The sequence below is a fragment of the Salmo salar genome, chromosome ssa11 (genome assembly GCF_905237065.1).
Source record: "Salmo salar chromosome ssa11, Ssal_v3.1, whole genome shotgun sequence".
Taxonomy (NCBI): Eukaryota; Metazoa; Chordata; class Actinopteri; order Salmoniformes; family Salmonidae; genus Salmo; species Salmo salar.
The window spans coordinates 1,820,992-1,841,239 of NC_059452.1; the positions used below are offsets into that span (position 1 = coordinate 1,820,992).

At 41.9% G+C, this 20,248-nt stretch overlaps 1 protein-coding gene across 2 annotated transcripts in view; it reads left to right on the forward strand.

Annotated features, from left to right (window-relative positions):
• Window positions 1-20,248, forward strand: part of LOC106561882 (MAM domain-containing glycosylphosphatidylinositol anchor protein 1) — a 471,396-nt gene that overhangs the window by 258,078 nt on the left and 193,070 nt on the right. For both annotated transcript variants that reach the window (XM_014126165.2, XM_014126164.2), the window contains exon 5: window positions 3,946-4,142. In XM_014126165.2, coding sequence (XP_013981640.1) covers window positions 3,946-4,142 — 197 coding nt within the window. The remainder of the gene's footprint in view (window positions 1-3,945; window positions 4,143-20,248) is intronic.

Here is a 20,248-nt window from a genome sequence, read left to right on the forward strand (position 1 = left end):
GCCTCCATGCTCTGGACACTACGCTGACAGACACAGCAAACCTTCTTGCCACAGCTTGCATTGATGTGCCATCCTGGATGAGCTGCACTACCTGAGCCACTTGTGTGGGTTGTAGACTCCGTCTCATGCTACCACTAGAGTGAAAGCACCGCCAGCATTCAAAAGTGACCAAAACATCAGCCAGGAAGCATAGGAACTGAGAAGTGGTCTGTGGTCTCCACCTGCAGAACCACTCCTTTATTGGGGGTGTCTTGCTTATTGCCTATAATTTCCACCTGTTGTCTATTCCATTTGCACAACAGCATGTGAAATGTATTGTCAATCAGTGTTGCTTCCTAAGTGGACAGTTTGATTTCACAGAAGTGTGATTGACTTGGAGTTACATTGTGTTGTTTAAGTGTTCCCTTTATTTTTTTGAGCAGTATATATATATATATATATATATATATATATATATACACACACACACACACACACACACACACACACACACATATATATATATATACATACACACACATATATACACACACACACACATATATATATATATATACACACACAAACCTGTAACTTCCTCAGTCCTCTTCAAATGAGCCCAATGACACCATATAGTTCATATCTTAATTTGATCATCCTGTTGTTGCAATAATTTTCCTGCACAGTTTGTATCGTATTCAAGGTTTAAAAAGGCTTCTGAAGTTTGTAATTTCTAGTTTAAAGTTTCAGACTTGATTTGCCCTCAGAAAAAATGTATCAACCCCTACAAAAAATGTCCATTAATTATAATCAACATAATAATTCACATTTACTGTTGCTACGGGATTATTTTCCTGCTGTGAGAAACTGGGTCAAATTAAGATACTGTGGTAGTGGGTGCGATGGAGGGATATAGAGGAAAGACTCTTTCATGGACGTGAAAGCTGTTGAAATTATAACCACACTGGAAATAGGGAGATTACACTGACAGGGAGAAATGCAGAGATAAGATAAAAAAGTAAGAAATGACATATTGAAAGAGATAGATAGAGAGAGAAGACAGTGGAAAAAGAGGAAGAAAGAAAGACAGAGAAGGAAAGACAAGAAAAATTAAGTAGGCTTGTCAAAATCTCTCTCTCTCCCTCTCCCTAACTTTCCCGTTAGACAGCATAATATAACATTTGACTGCAGCCTCACAATGTAACATTAGTGGCAGTTAGACACATTTTAAGAATCAGAGTTTGTGAGATTCTGTTGTGCCTACAATAGTATGTTGGCTCATAACCACCAGTAGTCAGATGTCTAGGTCCTTGCTAGCTGGGCTACCTTGCCTTGCAAAAGTATTCACCCCCATTTGCGTTTTTCCTATTTTGTTGCATTACAACCTGTAATTTAAATTGATTTTTACTTGGATGTCATGTAATATACATAAACAAAATCGTTTTTTCACTTCACCAATTTGGACTAACTTCTTTAAAAAAAATATATGGAAAAGTGGTGCGTGCATATGTATTCACCCCCTCTGCTATGAAGCCCCTAAATAAGATCTGGTGCAGACCAATTACCTGCAGAAATCACATAGTTAAATAAAGTCCACCTGTGTGCAATCTAGGTGTCACATGATCTGTCATATAATCTCAGTGTATATATACGCCTGTTCTGAAAGGCCCCATAGTCTGCAACACCACTAAGCAAGGGGCACCACCAAGGAAGTGGCACCATGAAGACCAAGGAGCTCTCCAAACAGGTCAGGGACAAAGTTGTGGAGAAGTACAGATCAGGGTTGGGTTATAAAAAATATCAAAAACTTTGAACATCCCACAGAGCACCATTAAATCCATTATTCAAAAATTGAAAGAATATGGCACCACAACAAACCTGCCAACAGAGGGCCGCCCACCAAAACTCACGGACCAGGCATGGAGGGCATTAATCAGAGGCAAAAAAGAGACCAAAGATAACCCTGAAGGAGCTGCAAACCTCCACAGCGGAGATTGGAGTATCTGTCCATAGGACCACTTTAAGCCGTACACTGGGCTTTACGGAAGAGTGGCCAGAAAAAGCCATTGCTTAAAGAAAAAAAATAAGCAAACACATTTTGGTGTTCGCCAAAAGGAATGTGGGAGACTCCCCAAACATATGGAAGAAGGTACTCTGGTCAGATGAGACTAAAATTGAGCTTTTTAGTAATCAAGGAAAACGCTATGTCTGGCGCAAACCTAAAACCTCTCATCACCCTGAGAACACCATCCCCACAGTGAAGCATGGTGGTGGCAGCATCATGCTGTGGGGATGTTTTTCATCGTCAGTGGTATGACTTAAAGATTGCTGTGCACCAGCGGAACCCATCCAACTTGAAGGAGCTGGAGCAGTTTTGCCTTGAATAATGGGCAAAAATCTCAGTGGCTAGATGTGCCAAGCTTATAGAGACATACCCCAAGAGACGTGCAGCTGTAATTGCTGCAAAAGGTGGCTCTGCAAAGTATTGACTTTGGGGGGGTGAATAGTTATGCATGCTCAAGTTCAGTTTTTTTGTCTTATTTCTTGTTTGTTTCACAATAAATATATTTTGCATCTTAAAAGTGGTATGCATGTTGTGTAAATCAAATGACACATCCCCCCCAAATATCAAGTTTAATTCCAGGTTGTAAGGCAACAAAATAGGAAAAATGCCAAGAGTATGAATACTTTTGCCAGCCACTGTAGGATCTTCATTTTAGCCAGTTTACTACAGCAGGAAAATAATAAAAAATGTTTAGGGGTTGATACATTTTTCTTAATTGAAAATCAAGTCTGAAATTTGAAGTGGAATGATATTTTTACATTTTTTTACATTTACACACATTTAGCAAACGCTCTTATCCAGAGTGACTTACAGTAGTGAATGCATACATTTCATTAAAAAAAATTCTGTGCTGGCCCCCCGTGGGAATCGAACCAAATTAAGATCCTACACCTTTATGTCCAGTTGTTCCAATGAAACAAGTCTGGACCAGGTAAGGCATTGGTCACCTAACCGGAATCTCAAAGACAGCTATTAGAGGAAAACGAACAGCCTTACGTCACACACTGTTGAGTAGCCTTTGTGTAGAAAGACGGGTTAGGTGCTTGTGTGTGTGTGTGTGTGTGTGTGTGTGTGTGTGTGTGTGTGTGTGTGTGTGTGTGTGTGTGTGTGTGTGTGTGTGTGTGTGTGTGTGTGTGTGAGAAAGAGAGAGAATGCATTGTATTCTGTACTCTTCGATCTCTTGAAGAAGAGAAGATATCTAACCATACAATCTTTCCTGGAATAGTGGTCTGAAACCAGTGTGTTTTATTCTCGGGATAACAGTAAGGCTAATAATTAATAGCCATTTTTTTGTAGGGGTTGATGAATGTTTTGTTATGGAAAATTAAGTCTGATATTTTTGGGTGGAAATTACAAACTTTAGAAGCATATGTAAATGTGCGGACTGATTTTTAGTGTGAAAAATGATTAGTACCTGGCTAATAATGGGGGCCTCAAGGAAAAACATTGACCAATGTCAGGGCCTTGAGGAAAAATGGTCCGGTGTCTTCGGTGGGCCGCCCCAATTTCTAAACCTTGAATACACTACAATCTTGCATTTCCTACAGTGCAGAAAAATTCCTGCAACAACAGGATGATCAAATTAAGATCTGGCATCTGTAGAGGACTGCTCCTACAGGACATAACACAGGAAGGTAGACAAAATTACCTGAGTCATGCACGGAAACACACACACACACATTTTCCTGCTGCACCTATATGGGAAAACCCTGTAGTGTAGATATTTTCCTGATTCATTTGTGGAGTGTCTCAGTAATGTATAAGGGACGGTAGGTGGAGACTACGTAGTACAGTGTAACCACTGTGAAGAAGGTCTTTACATAAACTTGATGTTTTGTATAGTATTTGGATGAACATATTCTTGATATTGACAAAGTGTGTGTATGTGTGTGTGTTTCTAGACCTCGACAAACCTGTGCTGACAGTGCACCAGACCATCAGTGATGTGCGCGGGAGCTATTACCAGGAGAAGACGGTGTTCCTGCGCTGTACGGTCAACTCCAACCCCCCAGCCCGCTTCATCTGGAAACGTGGCAACACGCCCATAGAGCAGAGCAAGGATACCGGAGTGGACATCTACGAACCGCTCTACACACAGGTACTGTAAGAGGACCAAACACAAGCACACAAGTTCACACTCCAAATTCACCACAACCCATAGAACAGTATGGACAGAGGCTCATGGCATACACATAAACATGCACACACAAATGAACCACAACCATTGAAATAGATATAGGACTCATCTTTGTACCTGTGCCATTATGGCGTCTGTGACCTCTCCATTTTTAACCTCTCTGGGGTATGTGGGACGCTAGCGGGACCCGCGGGACACACTATTCAACAGCCAGTGAAATAGCAGGGCAGCAAATTCAAAACCAACAAAAATCACATAATTCAAATTTCTCAAACATACAACTATTATATCCCATTATAAAGATACACATCTCATTAATCCAACCACATTGTCCGATTTCAAAAAGGCTTTACGGCGAAAGCATAACATTAGATTATGTTAGGACAGCGCCGAGACAAGAAAAACCACACAGCCATTTTCCAAGCAAGGAGAGGCGTCACAAAAACCAGAAATACAGCTAAAATGAATCACTAACCTTTGATGATCTTCATCAGATGGCACTCATAGGACTTCATGTTACACAATACATGTATGTTTTGCTCGATAAAGTTCATATTTATATCCAAAAACCCATTTTACATTGGCGTGTAATGTTCAGAAATGTGCCTCCCAAAACCACCGGTGAATGAGCACATCAATACTCATTATAAACGTTGATAAAATATTCAACATTTATTCAAAGAATTATAGATACACTTCTCCTTAATGCAACCGCTGTGCCAGATTTCAAAAAAGCTTTACGGCGAAAGCAAATTTTGCAATAATCTGAGTACAGCGCTCAGATATCAAAACAAGCCATACAGATACCCGCCATTTTGAAGTCAACAGAAATGACAAATTACATTATAAATATTCACTTACCTTTGATGATCTTCATTAGAATGCACTCCCAGGAATCCCAGTTCCACAATAAATGTTTGTTTTGTTCGATAAAGTCCATCATTTATGTCCAAATACCTCCTTTTAGTCCATTACTCCAAATACAGGAAGCACACACAAAATGTCACGACGAAAAATCAAAAAAAGTTACATTTACTTTCGTAGAAACATGTCAAACGATGTATAGCATCAATCTTTAGGATGTTTTTATCATAAATCTTCAGTAATATTCCAACCGGACAATTCCAATGTCTTCAAAAAAGAAAAAGAACACAGCTAACTCTCATGTGAGTGCGCGCCACTGAGCTCATGTCATTTTCTCACTCATCTACTTCCAGGAGCTCTTACTCTCCCCCTATTCACAGTAGAAGCATGACACAATGTTCTAAAGACTGTTGACATCTAGTGGAAGCCTTAGGAAGTGCAAAATGAACCCTAAGTCACTGTATAGGCAATCACTTGAAAAACTACAAACCTCAGATTTCAACTCTTCGTGGTTGGATTTTTCTCAGGTTTTTGCCTGCCATATGAGTTCTGTTATACTCACAGTCTTCATTCAAACAGTTTTAGAAACTTCAGAGTGTTTTCTATCCAAATCTACTAATACTATGCATATCCTACCTTCTGAGCCTGAGTAGCAGGCAGTTTACTACGGGCACGCCTTTCATCCGGACGTCAAAATACTGCCCCCTACCTTAGAGAAGTTAAGTTGTCAATTTTCTTATTTTGTGTTTGAAAAAAGTGTAAAGCTAATATTGGTTATTTACCTCCACCTGCAATACTGGGGTCCTGAACTAAATCTTATCATTAATTTATTGTGGCCACTAGATGGCGGTGAAATAGCTTAAAGCCATTTACCAGCTATGGGCAACCCAATTTACAATTTGAAGAAGATGGTGCTCTGATCATTGGCTGATCGCTCACAACAAATAGGAATCGCCACCCTGTTGACTACTTTAAAATGGTGGAGGTCTTAGGTCTTCAATGGCAATGCCCGTGCTTAAATGGGTTATATCCATCTAGTCCTTTATGTATCTCTATGACCACAACCCATAAGAGAGAGCAAGCATAACAGTGTGCTTCTACGAGCCACTCTACACACAGGTATTGGATGTATGAGGAAAACACACAGCTTATACACCATATGTAACTGGGTAAAACCGTCAACCTATTGTGACTGCACCGTAGTTGTTCTGCCAGTGTGGTTAAGTTCATACTTAAGTTCATATGATGAAGATCATCAAAGGTTAGTGCTGCATTTAGCTGTGGTTTTGGTTTTTGTGACATTATATGCTAGCTTGAAAAATGGGTGTCTGATTATTTCTGGCTGGGTACTCTCCTGACATAATCTAATGTTTTGCTTTTGTTGTAAAGCATTTTTGAAATCGGACAGTGTGGTTAGATAAAGCTGAGTACCCAGTGATCACTCTCATGTTCCACAAAACCTTAAAACACATTGACTTAACAAGAAAAGATTTAAAAATATATATATATTTGTTTAATAACTTCCCACTACTCTTAATGCAACTAAAACTGGGGGAAAAATGTCCATCTGTTACGTTCTATGTCCATGTTATGCTGGTCTTCATGCTGTCTGCAGACTATAAACCTTATATGCAATTACTTGTATTCTATCACCCAGACATCTCTATTTATCAATACAATGTAACATTAAAATTATAATGACATAATAAAACAAAAGAAACAAAAACCTTTGTTAACCCAAGCTATCATCCAGTAAGTTCTAACAACAATTTAGAGAAGGTTTCCAGAGTTTCCCTAGGCCAAATACATTTAAACAGTGCCTCTAACCCTCACCTGTTCAAAAGCAACTCTTGCTTTATCCAAATCATAATTAAAACATTTTAGAAATTATCCAGCCCAAATTCAGAATAACAGTCCTTAGTGCTTACTTTAACTCAAATTTCTCAATTTAGCACACATCATACCTATTAAAATGTACATTTATAAAATAAAAAAATACAACTTTTAGTACAAGTAATAACTATTCTCATTACAGCCCCCTTTGTCCTGGTTTTCCTGTCATGAGTGGCCTGGTAATGAAAGATCAGTAAATCAATGCATACTTTAGTCCAAACGGTTGGCAGTGTGTAGACTCAGAAGTGCTAAAAGTCACTGTCGTATTGCACGCCCTTGTCACTCTTTCTCCAGCCGGTTAGGGATGGCTTTGAGGTTTACACACACTGTTGTGGTCAAATTATTCCTACCATGCATTAGCCTGTTGGGGCTAGGGGGCAGTATTTGCACGGTCGGATAAAAAACGTACCCAATTTAAACTGGTTACTACTCTTGCCCAGAAACGAGAATATGCATATAATTAGTAGATTTGGATAGAAAACACTCTAATGTTTCTAAAACTGTTTGAATGGAGAGGTTAATCTAACCACATTGTCCGATTTCAAAAAGGCTTTACAGCGAAAGCAAAACATTACCCTGCCAAAAATAATCACACAGCCATTTTCAAAGCAAGCATATATCTCACAAAAACCAAAAACACAGCTAAATGCAGCACTAACCTTTGATGATCTTCATCAGATGACACACCTAGGACATTATGTTATACAATACATGCATGTTTTGTTCAATCAAGTTCATATTTATATCAAAAACCAGCTTTTTACATTAGCATGTGACGTTCAGAACTAGCAAACCTCCGGTGAATTTACTAAATTACTCACGATAAACGTTCACAAAAAACATAACTATTATTTTAAGAATTATAGATACAGAACTCCTTTGTGCAATCGAGGTGTCCGATTTTAAAATAGGTTTTCGGTGAAAGCACATTTTGCAATATTCTGAGTAGATATCCCAGCCATCACGCCTAGCCATTTAGACACCCACCAAGTTTAGCCCTGACCAAACTCCGATTTACTATTACAAAAGTTTGATTACCTTTGATGTTCTTCATCAGAATGCACTCCCAGGACTGCTACTTCAATAACAAATGTTGGTTTGGTCCAAAATAATCCATCGTTATATCCAAATAGCGGCGTTTTGTTCGTGCATTCAAGACACTATCCGAAGTGTAAATAAGGGTCACGAGCATGGCGCAATTCGTGACAAAAAAATTCTAAATATTCCATTACCGTACTTCGAAGCATGTCAACCGCTGTTTAAAATCCATTTTTATGCCATTTTTCTCGTAAAAAAGCGATAATATTCCGACCGGGAATCTGCGTTTAGGTAAACAGAGGAAAGAAAACAAAGCATTCGGTCGACGCGGGCACGCGCCTGAGTCTCACAGTACTGTAACCAGCCACTACCCAAACGCGCTACTTTTTTTCAGCCAGAGCCTGCAAAGCCACGATTCAGCTTTTTGTCGCCTTCTGAGAGCCCATGGGAGCCGTAGGAAGTGTCACGTAACAGCAGAGATCCTCTGTAATGGATAGAGATAATCAAGAAGGGGAAGAAATTGTCAGACAGGCCACTTCCTGCATGGAATCTTCTCAGGTTTTGGCCTGCCATATGAGTTCTGTTATACTCACAGACACCATTCAAACAGTTTTAGAAACTTTAGGGTGTTTTCTATCCAAAGCCAATAATTATATGCATATTCTAGTTACTGGGCAGGAGTAGTAACCAGATTAAATCGGGTACGTTTTTTATCCAGCCGTGTCAATACTGCCCCCTAGCCCTAACAGGTTAACGAGAGTCTTTTTCTTTAAAATGGTGTAAAATAGTCATATGTTTGAGAAATTGAAGTTATAGCATTTTTGAGGTATTTGTATTTCGCGCCAATCCTTCTCCTTCTTTAAACATTCTCAGTATTTATTTTTGTATTTTTTTCTTGTCCTATTGCTACTGATATCCTCACTTTCAAATTTGTATTTATTGTCTAGTTATTCTTTTAGCTTCCTATAGTATCCACACTATCTATGCTGTCTTAGTTATTTTTATTGTGCTATTCACCTATTTAAAACCAATCTTTCTCCTATTCGCTGTGACCTACACTCCTGTCCCTCCTGGGCTATATTTTCTAGGGTGTCCGTTAAGCTATGGAGTGCTTAATCCAGCCGCTGTGTCAGATTTCAAAAAGGCTTTACGGCAAAAACAAACCATGCGATTACCTGAGGACAGCGCCCCGCATACAAAAGCATGCAAAACATATTTCAACCAGGCAGGTGCGCCACAAAAGTCAGAAATAATGATATAATTAATGCCTTACCTTTGAAGATCTTCTTCTGTTGGCACTCCAAAATGTCCCAGAAACATCACAAATGGTCCTTTTGTTCGACAATGTCCTTCTTTATGTTCCAAAAATGTCCATTTATTTGGCGCGTTTGATTCAGAAATACACCGGTTTCAACTCGCCCAACATGCCTACAAAGTATCTAATAAGTTACCTGTAAACTTGGTCCAAACATTTCAAACAACATTCCTAATCCAACCTAAAACTTAAATAATCTATAAGATTTAAGACGGAATAAACTGTTTCTAATACCGGATAAAAACAATGTGGAGCGCGCTGCTGTTTACACACACCAAAACAGTAGAGTCCACCTGGAGTGACACTTACAATGAATAAGACTACTTCTTCTTTTCTCAAAAGAAAATCATCGAACAATTTCTAAAGACTGTTGACATCTACTGGAAGCCATAGGAACTGCAACCAGGTTCCTAATAAGGGTATCCCATAGAAAACCATTGGAAAATCCTATTTCCTCAATTTTTTGTCTCCCCTGGATGGTTTGTCCTCGGGGTTTCGCCTGCCAGTTATGTTGTACTCACAGACATTATTTTAACAGCTTTAGAAACTTTAGAGTGTTTTCTATCCAAATATACCAATATCCTAGCTTCTGGGCCTGAGTAACAGGCAGTTTACTTTGGGCACGCTTTTCATCTGGATGTCAAAATACTGCACCCTACCCCAGAGAGGTTAAACTCTGAGTCAGTCAGTACACCATCAGGGTTGGTTCGGTTACTTTGTAAATGTAATACGTTTCAGTTAACTGTCAAATATTGTAATCATTAATGTAACTTTGGATTACCCAACATCAGTAACGTAATATGAGTACTTTTAGACTACTTCCCCCTTAAAATTAAGTCATTAGAAAATAAAAATGAATATTAACAATTGAACGACATCTATTGTAAGATAAATCAACTTTAGACTTTACTGGCCATACATGGATGTTGCATTTTACTTTATGGTTATGTAGGCTTCTAACCCATTGTTTTTTTTCTTCAATACAGATAATACAACTATTAGGCTATCTATTTACATTAAAAAAGTCAGATTTCCAGTCATTCCAATTAATTAAATACCCCTTGATCTTCAACAATAGGACTTGTTTTACCTAAACAAAAATGAAGGACTTATTAGCCTACACTGTTTCTGTTTTTGTCATGATTGGGCTCATTGCTTCAAAACATGGTTGAAAAATAGACACCATAGAATTATGAATTAAAACCCTTAATTTAATAGGACCTCTATGGGTGACACTTTGATATCTTGATAATTTGCTGCTATTGAAGTCTATCAAAAGTGTCCGTTAGGCCTTTGGACATTTCTTTAAATCAGCACAAATTAGATTGAGCAACTAAAGCCCTACTCATGGTCTTCTGATATTAAACTTATTTTTGACAATATGTGTGGAGCACAATACCACCGAAGTTTACAACGGAGGAACTCGCTCAAACTTTGAATCCATAGGCTGGTATACACAGCTATATGTAGCTAGTGCAACAGCACATTTTTCACTGGCTGTCCATGGGTCGCATAAACAATGATTGATAGGCAGCTTAGGCTACACTTTTTCAATTCAACCATTATTGCGTTAACATACACTTATACATTTGTGAACAGCCATCCACAAAAAATACACAAATAATTGAGAGAGCAGCAGTTTGATTCACTAAATTGCTACTGTAAGTAGATATCAATGATGGGCCTAAGTAAGTGATATCCTAACTTTAAACATCATCTGTCTGAGCAGCTAACCGATCGCTGCAGTTGTACACAGCCCATTTGTAAATAGCCCACCAAATCTACCTACCTCATCCCATATTGTTTTTATTTACTTTTCTGATCTTTTGCGCACCAGTATTTCTACTTGCACATCATCATCTGCTCATCTATCACTCCAGTGTTAATTTGCTAAAATGTAATTACTCTGCTACTATGGCCTATTTATTGCCTACCTCCTCACGCCATTTGCACACACTGTATATAGACTTTCTTTATTTTCTATTGTGTTATTGACTGTATGCTTGTTTATTCCATGTGTAACTCTGTGTTGTTGTTTGTGTCGCACTGCTTTGCTTTATCTTGGCCAGGTCGCAGTTGTAAATGAGAACTTGTTCTCAACTAGCTTACCTGGTTAAATAAAGGTGAAATAAATAAAATAAATAAATATCCATAGCCCGTAGGCTACACCACCGCTGTCGTCCTTACCTTGAAGCGTTTATTCAAGTTGGTCATATAATATTTTATGCCGACAGCAGTCGCACCATTGGAAGACACATCTTTCACTATAGCCTACAAAATCCTGTTCCTGCTCTTTTCCCGCAATCCATCAAATGCATTTGGTGTGCCACCATTGTGGTCTCTGACTTGTGGTCAGACTCGCTCAGCCGGAACAAACTTAAACTTGGTATTTTTTCAATGCTGATTCGAATGTCATTAAGAAAACGGAAAGGTGTCATCGTTTTTTCCCACACAAATGTCTATGCGTCTTGTTATTCCCTTAAAAGGGGAGATGGATCTCAGGCCATCACTTCTAATTCACATGTCAGAGAATCCAAGAAGTAATCATAAAATCTTTCAAAGTATCTGAAATCTGATTACAATATTTTAGCTGGTAACGTAACAGATGACATGTTATCCGTTACTCCCCAACCCTGACCCCATCTAGCTACTGGCATTGTTTCCTCTGTTGTCCTTTAATTGAAATAGCTGTATGGTCTGCTACAAAGGGCTACTCTGAGAGCACAACTAGCCGGAGTAGCTCTTCCCATGCTACGACAGTGGAAGAATGAGACAGGAAAAATCCCACTCAGTCAGCCAAGCCCATATCCCAAATGGCACCCTATTCCCTTTATATTACACTACTTTTGACAAGGGCCCATAGGGCTCCGGTCAAAAGTAGTGCATTATATAGGGAATAGGTTGCCATTTAGGAAGCACACCAAGGCATAGATGGGTGGAATAGGCAGCCGTGGGAATGAAGTATGAACTAGCTTATCTGGAAATCATTATTGAAGTAGAGTTTGAAAATCTCTATATAGTTCTATGGACTGCAGAGAGAGATGAAGAGAGGGGGGAAGCGAGAGAGCGAGATAGTGAGAGAGGATGGACGGAGAGGGGAATGGAAAGTGAAAGAGATATATGGAAAGAAAGAGAGAAAAAATAGATGGATTTGTTATTCTAATGATGATATTTCATTTGGCTGATGGTCTCATTCCAAATAAATGTTGAATCCTTTAATCAGATATATTCTCTCTGCTCTATGATATTAGAACATTGGTGTGTGTGTGTGTGTGTGTGTGTGTGTGTGTGTGTGTGTGTGTGTGTGTGTGTGTGTGTGTGTGGCCACTTTCAAACACTTTTGTGTTTAACCCTCCTTGTTGTGTTCATTTCATGTTAATTAATTCTGTGTTCACGGTCCAAAATGACCGCCCAACTATAGCTGAATATAAATCCATAATAATACATATATTATCACCTAATGTTGTGTTAGATCTTTTTATCAACTTAAGTTCTTGTGAACATTACAAAATGTGAACTTCTATTTGCTATTTATGACCTGTAGGCCTCATTGACCTGAGCTGAGCGTTTTTGAGTACAAATAAGCATAATGTATGGATTATTTTGACCATAACAAATACTCAGATGAAATGTATTGTACCTATTTATCACAGACTACTTTGTGTCAAAGTTTAACAAACGCATGGACAAACAAGTACAAAATTATGCCAGAGCAGAAGGCAGACGTTTTACGTGCCCCCAACCGATTGTGTTTTTTTGTTTGTTTATCTGCGTTGTTTGTAATATTTTTTTAAATAATTTTTGTGCATAATGTTGCCGCTACCGTCTCTTATGACCAAAAAGGACTTCTAGACATCAGGACTGCGAGTACTCACCACGGACTAGCAGAATCCTTTTTCTTCTTTCACGTCTCTGATGAGCCCGAGGCAGAGGATATACGGCTACCTCGGGAACAGGCCCCGACCTCATTGATCTGCGTGAAGAGGAGGAGGAGAAAGAGAAACCGGAGGGTGGGCTGCCTTCTGAGGAGTAGGAGGCGATCGAATAAACCCCCACTCCCCTCAATTCTGCTCGCAAACATGCAGTCTTTGGACAATAAAATGGACGAGTTATTGGGAAGATTAAACTACCAACAGGACATTAAAAACTGTAACATCCTATGCCTATGCTTCACGGAGTCGTGGCTGAAAGAAGACAATATCAACATACAGCTGGCTGGTTATACGATGTACCGGCAGGATAGAACAAGGGGCGGCGGTCTATGTATTTTTGTAAACAACAGGTGGTGCACGATATCTAAGGAAGTCTCGAGCCATTGCTCGCCTGAGGGAGAGTTTCTCATGATAAGCTGGAGACCACATTACCTACCGAGAGAGTTCTCATCTATATTCTTTGTAGCTGTTTACATACCACCACAGTCAGAGGCTGGCACTAAGATAGCATTGAATGAGCTGCATTCCGCCATAAGCAAACAAGAAAATGCTCACCCAGAGGCAGCGCTCCTAGTAGCTGGGGACTTTAATGCAGGGAAACTTACATCAGTTTTACCTCATTTCTATCAACATGTTAAATGTGCAACCAGAGGGAAAATAACTCTGGACCACCTATACTCCACACACAGAGATGCATACCAAGCTCTCCCTCGCCCTCCATTTGGCAAATCTGACCATAATTATATCCTCCTTACAAGCAAAAATTAAAGCAGGAAGCACCAGTGACTACATAAAAAAAGGAGGTCAGATGAAGCAGATGCTAAACTACGGGACTGTTTTGCTAGCACAGACTGGAATACGTTCCGGGATTCCTCCAACGGCATTGAGGAGTACACCACATCTGTCATTGGTTTCATCAATAAGTGCATCGATGACGTCATCCCCACATGACCGTACGTACATACCCCAACCAGAAACCATGGATTACAGGCAGCATCCGCACTGAGCTTAAGGCTAGAGCTACCGCTTTCAAGGAGTGTGACTCTAACTCAGAAGCTTATAAGAAATCCTGCTATACCCTCCGACAAACCATCAAACAACAGGAAAAGTGTCAGTACAGGACTAAGATCGAGTCGTAGTACACTGGCTCTGACGCTCATCAGATGTGAGCAGGGCCTGCAAACCATTACAGACTACAAAGGGAAGCACAGCCGAGCGCTGCCTAGTGACAGGAGCCTACCGGACGAGCTAAACTACTTCTACGCTCACTTCAAGGTAAAAAACACTGAAACATGCATGAGAGCACCAGCTGTACCGGAAGACTGTGTGATCACGCTCTCCGCAGCCGCCGATGTGAGTAAGACCTTTGGACAGGTCAACATTCACAAGGCCACAGGGCCAGACAGATTACCAGGACGTGTACTGCGAGCATGCGCTGACCAACTAGCAAGTGTCTTCACTGACATTTTCAACCTCTCCCTGTCCGAGTCTGTAATACCAAGATGTTTTAATCAGACCACCATAGTGCCTGTGGCCAAGAACACAAAGGTAACTCATGTCTGTAGCCATGAAGTGCTTTGAAAGGCTGGTCATGGCTCACATCAACACCACCATCCCAGAAATCCTACACCCACTCCAATTTGCATACCGTCCCAACAGATCCACAGATAATGCAGTCTCTATTGCACTCCACAGTGCCCTTTCCCAATTGGACAAATGGAACACCTACAGTTGAAGTCGGAAGTTTACATACACCTTAGCCAAATACATTTAAACTCAGTTTTTCACAATTCATGACATTTAATCCTAGTAAAAATTCCCTGTCTTAAGTCAGTTAGGATCACCACTTTATTTTAAGAATGTGAAATGTCAGAATAATAGTAGAGAGAATGATTTATTTCAGCTTTTATTTCTATCATCACATTCCCAGTGGGTCAGAAGCTTGCATACACTGAATTATATACACTTTCACTCCCTCCTCTCTACATTCTCCTCTTCTGTCTCTGCTGCTAAAGCCACTTTCTACCACTCTAAATTCCAAGCATCTGCCTCTAACCCTAGGAAGCTCTTTGCTACCTTCTCCTCCCTCCTGAATCCTCCTCCCCCTCCCCCCCCTCCTCCCTCTCTGCGGATGACTTCGTCAACCATTTTGAAAAGAAGGTTGACGATATCCGATCCTCGTCAAACGACACCGCTGGTCCTGCTCACACTGCCCTACCCTGTGATTTGACCTCTTTCTCCCCTCTCTCTCCAGATGAAATCTTGCGTCTTGTGACGGCCGGCCACCCAACAACCTGCCCACTTGACCCTATCCCCTCCTCTCTTCTCCAGACCATTTCCAGAGACCTTCTCCCCTACCTCACCTCGCTCATCAACTCATCCTTGACCGCTGGCTACATCCCTTCCGTCTTCAAGAGAGCGAGAGTTGCACCCCTTCTGAAAAAACCTACACTCGATCCCTCCGATGTCAACAACTACAGACCAGTATCCCTTCTTTCTTTTCTCTCCAAAACTCTTGAACGTGCCGTCCTTGGCCAGCTCTCCTGCTATCTCTCTCAGAATGACCTTCTTGGTCCTAATCAGTCAGGTTTCAAGACTGGGAATTCAACTGAGACTGCTCTTCTCTGTGTCACGGAGGCTCTCCGCACTGCTAAAGCTAACTCTCTCTCCTCTGCTCTCATCCTTCCAGACCTATCTGCTGCCTTTGATACTGTGAACCATCAGATCCTCCTCTCCACCCTCTCCGAGTTGGGCATCTCCGGCGCGGCCCACGCTTGGATTGCGTCCTACCTGACAGGTCGCTCCTACCAGGTGGCGTGGCGAGAATCTGTCTCCGCACCACGCGCTCTCACCACTGGTGTCCCCCAGGGCTCTGTTCTAGGCCCTCTCCTATTCTCGCTATACACCAAGTCATTTGGCTCTGTCATATCCTCACATGGTCTCTCCTATCATTGCTATGCAGACGACACACAATTAATCTTCTCCTTTCCCCCTTCTGATAACCTGGCGGTGAATCGCATCTCTGCATGTCTGTCAGACATATCAGTGTGGATGACGGATCACCACCTCAAGCTGAACCTCGGCAAGACGGAGCTGCTCTTCCTCCCGGGGAAGGACTGCCCGTTCCATGATCTCGCCATCACAGTTGACAACTCCCTTGTGTCCTCCTCCCAGAGTGCTAAGAACCTTGGCGTGATCCTGGACAACACCCTGTCGTTCTCCACTAACATCAAGGCGGTGACCCGATCCTGTAGGTTCATGCTCTACAACATTCGCAGAGTACGACCCTGCCTCACACAGGAAGCGGCGCAGGTCCTAATCCAGGCACTTGTCATCTCCCGTCTGGATTACTGCAACTCGCTGTTGGCTGGGCTCCCTGCCTGTGCCATTAAACCCCTACAACTCATCCAGAACGCTGCAGCCCGTCTGGTGTTCAACCTTCCCAAGTTCTCTCACGTCACCCCGCTCCTCCACTCTCTCCACTGGCTTCCAGTTGAAGCTCGCATCCGCTACAAGACCATGGTGCTTGCCTACGGAGCTGTGAAGGGAACGGCACCTCCATACCTTCAGGCTCTGATCAGGCCCTACACCCAAACAAGGGCACTGCGTTCATCCACCTCTGGCCTGCTGGCCCCCCTACCTCTGAGGAAGCACAGTTCCCGCTCAGCCCAGTCAAAACTGTTCGCTGCTCTGGCACCCCAATGGTGGAACAAGCTCCCTCACGACGCCAGGACAGCGGAGTCAATCACCACCTTCCGGAGACACCTGAAACCCCACCTCTTTAAGGAATACCTGGGATAGGATAAAGTAATCCTTCTAACCCCCCCCTAAAAGATTTAGATGCACTATTGTAAAGTGGTTGTTCCACTGGATATCATAAGGTGAATGCACCAATTTGTAAGTCGCTCTGGATAAGAGCGTCTGCTAAATGACTTAAATGTAAATGTAAATGTAATTAGTATTTGGTAGCATTGCCTTTAAGTTGTTTAACTTGGGTCAAACTTTTCAGTTAGCATTCCACAAGCTTCCCGCAATAAGTTGGGTGAATTTTGTCCACTTCCTCCTGACAGAGCTGGTGTAACTGAGTCAGGTTTGTAGGCCTCCTTGCTCACACATGCTTTTTCAGTTCTGCCCACAAATCGTTTATTGGATTGAGGTCAGGGCTTTGTGATGGCCACTCCAATACCTTGACTTTGTTGTCCTTAAGCATTATGTCACAACTTTGGAAGTATGCTTGGGGTCATTGTCCATTTGGAAGACCCATTGGTGACCAAGCTTTAACTTCCTGACTGATGTCTTGAGATGTTGCTTCAATATATCCACATAATTTGCTTTCCTCATGATGCCATCTATTTGTGAAGTGCACCAGTCCCTCCTGCAGCAAAGCACCCCCACAACATGATGCTGCCACCACCGTGCTTCAGGGTTGGGATGGTGTTCTCCGGCATGTAAGCCTCCCCCTTTTTCCTCCAAAAACAAGCATGGTCATTATGGCAAAACAGTTATATTTTTGTTTCATCAGACCAGAGGACATTTCTCCAAAACGTACGGTCTTTGTCCTCATGTGCAGTTGAAAACCGTAGTCTGTCTTGTTTTATGGCGGTTTTGGAGCAGTGGATTCTTCCTTGCTGAGCGGCCTTTCAGGTTATGTCGATATAGGACTCGTTTTACTGTCGATATAGATCATTTTGTACCTGTTTTCTCCAGCATCTTCACAAGGTCCTTTGCTGTTGTTCTGGGATTGATTTGGACATTTCGCAACAAAGTACATTCATCTCTAGGAGAAAGAACGCGTCTCCTTCCTGAGCGGTATGACGGCTACGTGGTCCCATGGTGTTTATACTTGCATACTATTGTTTGTACAGATGAATGTGGTACCTTCAGGCATTAGGAAATTGCTCCCAAGAATGAACCAGACTTGTGGAGGTCTACATTTGTTCTGAGATCTTGGCTGATTTCTTTTGATTTCTTTTGATTTTCCCAGGATGTCAAGCAAAGAGGCACTGAGTTTGAAGCTAGGCCTTGAAATACATCCACAGGTACACCTCCAATTGACTCAGAAGCTTCTAAAGCCATGACATCATTTTCTGAATTTTTCCAAGTTATTTAAAGGCACAGTCAACTTAGAGTATGTAAACGTCTGAGCCACTGAAATTGTGATACAAGTGAAATAATCTGTCTGTAAACAATTGTTGGAGAAATTGCTTGGGTCATGCACAAAGTAGATGTCCTAACCTACTTGCCAAAACTATAGTTTGATAACAAGAAATTTGTGGAGTGGTTGAAAAATGAGTTTTAATGAGTCCAACCTAAGTGAATGTAAACTTTCGACTTCAACTGTATGTGAGAATGCTATTCATTGACTACAGCTCAGCATTCAACACCATCGTGCCCTCCAAGCTCATCAATAAGCTAAGGACCCTGGGACTAAACACCTCCCTCTGCAACTGGATCCTGGACTTCCTGACGGGCCGCCCCAAGGTGGTAAGGGTAGGTAACAACACATCTGCCACGCTGATACCCTCAACACAGGGGCCCCTCAGGGGTGCGTGCTCAGCCCCATCCTGTACTCCCTGTTCACTCATGACTGCACGGCCAGGCACGACCCCAACACCATCATTACATTTCCCGATAATACAACAGTGGTAGGCCTGATCACCGACAACAACGAGACAGCCTATTGGGAGGTCGTCAGAGACCTGGCCGTGTGGTGCCAGGACAACAACCTCTCCCTCAACATGATCAAGACAAAGGAGATGATTGTGGACTACAGGAAAAAGAGGACCGAGCATGCCCCCATTCTCATTGACGGGGCTGCAGTGGAACAGGTTGAGAGCTACAAGTTCCTTGGTGTCCACATCACCAAAACTAACATGGTCCAAGCACACCATGACAGTCGTGAAGCGGGCACGACAAAACCTATTCCCCCTCAGGAGACTGAAAAGATTTGGCATGGCTCCTCAGATCCTCAAAAGGTTCTACAGCTGCACCATCGATAGCATCCTGACTGGTTGCATCACTGCTTGGTATTGCAACTGCTCGACCTCCAACCGCAAGGCACTACAGAAGGTAATGCGAACGGCCCAGTACATCTCTGGGGCAAATCTTCAGGGCATCCAGGATCTCTATACCAGGCGGTGTCAGAGGAAGGCCCTGAAAATTGTCAAAGACTCCAGCCACCCTAGTCATAGACTGTTCTCTCTGCTACCACACGGCAAGCGGTACCGGAGCGCCAAGTCTAGGTCCAAGAGGCTTCTAAACAGCTTCTACCCACAAGCCATGCGACTCCTGAACATCTAGTCAAATGGCTACCCAGACTATTCACATTGCCCCCCCCCTCTCCACACCACTACCACTCTCTGTTGTCATCTATGCAAAGTCACTTTAATTAACTCTACGTACACCTGTTGTATTCAGATTTGTTTTGAAACCAATTCAAATTTTTAAATAGTGTCAGGATTTTATGTCATCAACCTGGGATATGGCATATTTCGTTGGCCCTGGGGTCATCCTGATAACATTTTCAGCCGACAGCCGACTTCTCCTCTCAGGTGGAGATGAAGACCAGGACAAATTCCCATTCTTTGACCGGAATGTAACAATAACCTCAGCAGGGCCCTCTTCCTCATCACTGGATTGTTCCACATCGGTTGTCTCTTGGTCTGGATCATATTCTGTGTTGTCTTCAACTTCTGACACTTCCTCCTCTAATGCATCTTCACTGTCAGTTTCTTGGCCTCCTCCTCACCAGTGTCATAATCAAAGATATGATCAAGATCCTCACATACAGTATATCATTAGGTCATTGTGCTGCCACAGAATGAATTGTGAGCAAGGCCTCAAAAAAGCTTTATATACCGAGCTGCGAGAAAAGTTCTATATATTATTGAAACAATGTTGCGGTTGTTTGTGAGAATGACAACAGGTTTGGTTCCCATGGGGGAAAGATTCTATTGGGGAAAGGTTCCCGTGTGGGTTGCCATGGAAGCCAAGAAGGGGTGTGAGGTGTATTTGTGTGTGTGTGC